The 4988-nt window shown below is 39.2% G+C and overlaps 1 protein-coding gene across 1 annotated transcript; it reads left to right on the top strand.

Moving 5' to 3' along the window:
- The first annotated feature begins 1655 nt into the window (after positions 1 to 1655).
- Positions 1656 to 2317, top strand: LOC113367230. Its single transcript, XM_026608857.1, has 2 exons — positions 1656 to 1672; positions 1744 to 2317. The coding sequence occupies exons 1-2, from the start codon at positions 1656 to 1658 to the stop codon at positions 2315 to 2317; spliced, it is 591 nt and encodes a 196-aa protein (XP_026464642.1).
- Positions 2318 to 4988: the final 2671 nt, after the last annotated feature.

Raw genomic sequence — 4988 nt, forward strand, 5'->3', positions numbered from 1 at the left:
TCACCTCCACATCATCCCGTAGAGCACCAAATCGCGGGCACACGAAGAACACGTGCTCAGCATCTTCGATTTCGCCCAAACAATATGGGCAATCCGGCGAGCTATCGTGCTTGAATCGGTGTAGGTAGGCTCGAAAACAGCCATGCCCCGATAGCATTTGCGTAGTATAATAGTTTACTTCGCCGTGCTTGCGACTTAGCCAGACTTTGATGTTAGGAATGAGACGATGCGTCCATCTGCCCTTTACAGCGACATCCCACAGTCGCTGCCATCGGTCAATGCTGTTCTGCCGTTCTTCTAATCTTAACTTTTCAGGACACAGTTGTTGATGTCTTCTATGGTAAATTGTCCGTCTTTCCTCTGCTAAGACTAAGAGAGGCACAGTTCCTGAAATGACGCACACTGCTTCCGCCGATATTGTGCGAAATGCGCAAGCAATTCTTATAGCACTGAGACGGTATAAGGGCCCTGCTATTCTCCTCGATTTTTGAGATTTAAGAGCATCACCCCATATGGAGATACCATATGTCAGCACTGAAGTAATAACTGACGATAGTAATATCCTTCTGGTTTGTTTATGACCTCCAATATTAGGCATCAGTCGAGCAAGTTTCGTCCTAACTATTGACGCCTTAGCACTAACGTGTTCCACCTGTTGATTGAAATTCAAACGAGCATCAAGCATTACGCCAAGGTAACAGATGTGAGGTTTTGACGTGATCTCAAGATTTCCTATCTTTAGCTTGATGGTCTCAATTCTTTTCCTACTAGTGATAAGAACAAGAGAATTAACTAGCTGTAAGTGGAATTTTGTCTTAAGGCAATTAAGGCATCGTGCCTTAAGGCAAATTGCTGGAACTTCCCGTAACAAAAATTATAATTTTTTTAAAAACGATTGACATTTTTAAAAAAAATTTACTTCGAAAAAATAAGATTTTTGAGAAACTATAAATTGGACAAAAAATTACTTTTTTTGAAAAAAAAAAATTTTTTTTTAAAAAATTTAATTTTTTTTTTAAATTTTTTTTTGAAAAAATATTTTTTTTTTATTTTGGCATATCTTGGAAGATCTGAACTTTTTTTCATAGCGGCGTACTGCTTTAACTGCATAGAAACAAAATGTCAAAGCGCGTAAGCGCCGCGTCGCCATCTAACGAATAAACATTGGTACGGAACCCATAAGAATGCAAACAAAATTTATACTTATTGTTAAAATCTCTATAAAATATCTGATAATTTGATGTGCATATGTCTAATGATCATTTTTGACCGCCAAATGACATTTTTTTTACTTTTTTCGTTACATCTCCGAAACCGTTAGACCGGCCCTCATGAAAATTTGATCAATTCTTCATCTTGTCAATACAAGTCAAATGTTTTTTTAATTATTAAAATCGGACGCTCCGTTCTCTTAAGAACTGAGTTACCGTTTTCGGCACTTTTTGCCCCGTATTTTTGGAACGGCTCGACCTGCCTTCGCCAAAAACTAATCAGCACGTCTCCTTATCAATACGAATCGAATGCTTTTTGAATTATTCAAATCGGTTGATCCGTGTTCCCGAAATCGTCGACGAAAATTTGTATTCGCACATACATACACACACGTACATACATACATTCATACATACATACACACACATACACATACAAACATGATGTCCCTGATGACCAGGTAAATACGACAGTAGACAAAATAAACAAAACCAGAAATGGAGACTTGTTGATAACTATTTCTAAGAAAAGTGCGGACAAAGGTCAAGGACTACAACAGATTATTGCAGGTGTGTTAAAGGATGAGGCCGAAGTTATTTATAAGGGGCACCAAGAAACTATAGAAATAAGAGATATTGATGATGAAACCTCAAAAATTGATATCCAGATAGCACTACAAAAAGCAACCGGAGGAGCCTGCAACACATCAGCAGAAGCAATTAGGATTCGTAAGGCATATAGAGGTACCCAGATTGCTACTGTAGCTCTTGCAGCGGCAGTTGTACACGATCTGCTCAAAGCAAGTAGCAAAATACGAATTGGATGGGTCAACTGTCGAATTAAAATCATCAAGAAACCAATTCGATGCTTTAAATGCTGGCTATTCGGACATTATGAATCACAGTGCAAGAGCGAAGTGAATCGGACCAATCTATGCATTAGATGTGGACAAGAAAGTCACAAAATAGCCAACTGTGTAAATGCAGCAAAATGTGCACTGTGCGCTGAAAACGGAAACTCTGAAAATGTAGCACATCATGCCGGCACTGACAGATGTCCTGTATATAGGGAGGCCATAGAGAAAATAATAAACGCAAAAGCATGAAGATAATTCAGCTAAACATGAATCATTGTGAGGCTGCTCACGACTTGCTTATGCAGACGGTAAGAGATATGAAAATTGATGTTGCCCTCTAGCATCGATAGTTGATCGCCCTTTGCGAAAACCATACTGATTGTCTGCTAGGATTGGGTCAACTATTGCATCCATTCTTTGGTGAATTATTCTTTCAAAAATTTTACCCGCTGTGTCCAGCATGCATATTGGACGGTAGGATGATGGTTCATCTGGTGTTTTTTTTCCTTTGGGAATAAGCACTAATCTTTGCTGTTTCCATTTTCGTGGAAAAACCCCTTCTTTCAGGCATGTATTATATGCATTAAGAAACATTGTCGGAGATGTCATAATTGATGTTTTTAAGGCAATATTAGGAATTCCATCTAATCCCGGTGCCTTACTATTACCAACGCGATGACAAGCTTCCATCAGTTCTTGCAGTGTTATAGGTGGAATATTATTCAGATCTACATGTGTTACCTGGTAGTTTAAGTTAGGTTGTCGTGGAAACAAAGTAGTTACTATTTTATTCAATAGTCGTGGGCAAGTTGGTGAAGGTACTGGCTGGCTTTTGATGCGAGACATTACAGTCTTATAAGGTCTTCCACATGGGTTTTTCTCGACTTCATCCAGAAGCTCTTTCCAGCACCTAACTTTACTATCTTTGATTGCTTTATTTAGTTGCCGATGTGCTTGTTTATATTCCACTACCAGTTGTGCAGAATTAGTGAGACTATATCCTCGCTGAGAGATCCTTATTTTCTTTAGGCACTCTTTACGAAGAGAGCTGATTTCTTCAGTCCACCAGTGCACAGATTGTCTTTTATTTATGCCATGCTTACGAGTCATACTGATATCACAGGCTTCGGTTATTCTCTCCATCAGCTCTCTAGTATGTTCATCTGCGTGTTCTGAAATTATAGGTTTGCAATTTAAGGCAACTTTCATGGCGCTTTCATCAAAAGATTTTATTTTCCACCCAATGGCTTTAGATATTTTCGCATGTCTTCTAATGTTTCTATTCGTTGATATTTCCCAGATGATTGCATTGTGGTCACTAGCAGTGTAGATATCTAATACCTCCCAATTGCAATTTCCTCTGACGAGGCTATTGCTAACAAAAGTAAGGTCTATTATTGAGCTTGCACTGCCCTTGGCAAAGGTTGGCTTATCACCACTATTAAGTAAAACAACGTCAAGTGCATTAAAGGCCTCTAAAAGTGCTTTACCTCTTGCATTAGTCTTCCTACTTCCCCAGTTACCGCCCATGCGTTAAAGTCACCGGCTATCGCTACGAGGTGGTGTCGATTTGCATCCTCCACAAGACGATCTAAAAAATCGACAAAATCGGGCAAAGAAAGACTAGGTGGAGTGTAACAGCTGTATAAATGAATGTCCTGCGACAAATCCAGCGTTGCTATTGCTAACAACATTTTGGAAACAAAATTTGCCACAGGACCAAATAACAGCTTTGGTAGTACTATCCGTTTCCGATGGCCAATCAGTTAGTTGTTTGTAAGGTTCTGATAAGAGGGCAACATCAATTTTCATATCTCTTACCGTCTGCATAAGCAAGTCGTGTGCAGCCTCACAATGATTCATGTTTAGCTGAATTATCTTCATGCTTTTGCGTTTATTATTTTCTCTATGGCCTCCCTATATACAGGACATCTGTGAGTGCCGGCATGATGTGCTACATTTTCAGAGTTTTCATTTTCAGCGCACAGTGCACATTTTGCTCATTTACACAGTTGGCTATTTTGTGACCTTCTTGTCCACATCTAATGCATAGATTGGTCCGATTCACTTCGCTCTTGCACTGTGATCCATAATGCCCGAATAGCCAGCATTTAAAGCATCGAATTGGTTTCTTGATGATTTTAATTCGACAGTTGACCCATCCAATTCGTATTTTGCTACTTGCTTTGAGCAGATCGTGTACAACTGCCGCTGGAAGAGCTACAGTAGCAATCTGGGTACCTCTATATGCCTTACGAATCCTAATTGCTTCTGCTGATGTGTTGCAGGCTCCTCCGGTTGCTTTTTGTAGTGTTATCTGGATATCAATTTTTGAGGTTTCATCATCAATATCTCTTATTTCTATAGTTTCTTCGTGCCCCTTATAAATAACTTCGGCCTCATCCTTTAACACGCCTGCAATAATCTGTTGTAGTCCTTGACCTTTGTCCGCACTTTTCTTAGAAATAGTTATCAACAAGTCTCCATTTCTGGTTTTGTTTATTTTGTCTACTGTCGTATTTACCTGGTCATCAGGGACATCATGTTTGTATGTGTATGTGTGTGTATGTATGTATGAATGTATGTATGTACGTGTGTGTATGTATGTGCGAATACAAATTTTCGTCGACGATTTCGGGAACACGGATCAACCGATTTGAATAATTCAAAAAGCATTCGATTCGTATTGATAAGGAGACGTGCTGATTAGTTTTTGGCGAAGGCAGGTCGAGCCGTTCCAAAAATACGGGGCAAAAAGTGCCGAAAACGGTAACTCAGTTCTTAAGAGAACGGAGCGTCCGATTTTAATAATTAAAAAAACATTTGACTTGTATTGACAAGATGAAGAATTGATCAAATTTTCATGAGGGCCGGTCTAACGGTTTCGGAGATGTAACGAAAAAAGTAAAAAAAATGTCAT

This window comes from Ctenocephalides felis, unplaced genomic scaffold (genome assembly GCF_003426905.1).
Source record: "Ctenocephalides felis isolate EL2017-DRISC unplaced genomic scaffold, ASM342690v1 CF-g0.4_SCAFFOLD_01170, whole genome shotgun sequence".
NCBI classification, from domain to species: Eukaryota; Metazoa; Arthropoda; class Insecta; order Siphonaptera; family Pulicidae; genus Ctenocephalides; species Ctenocephalides felis.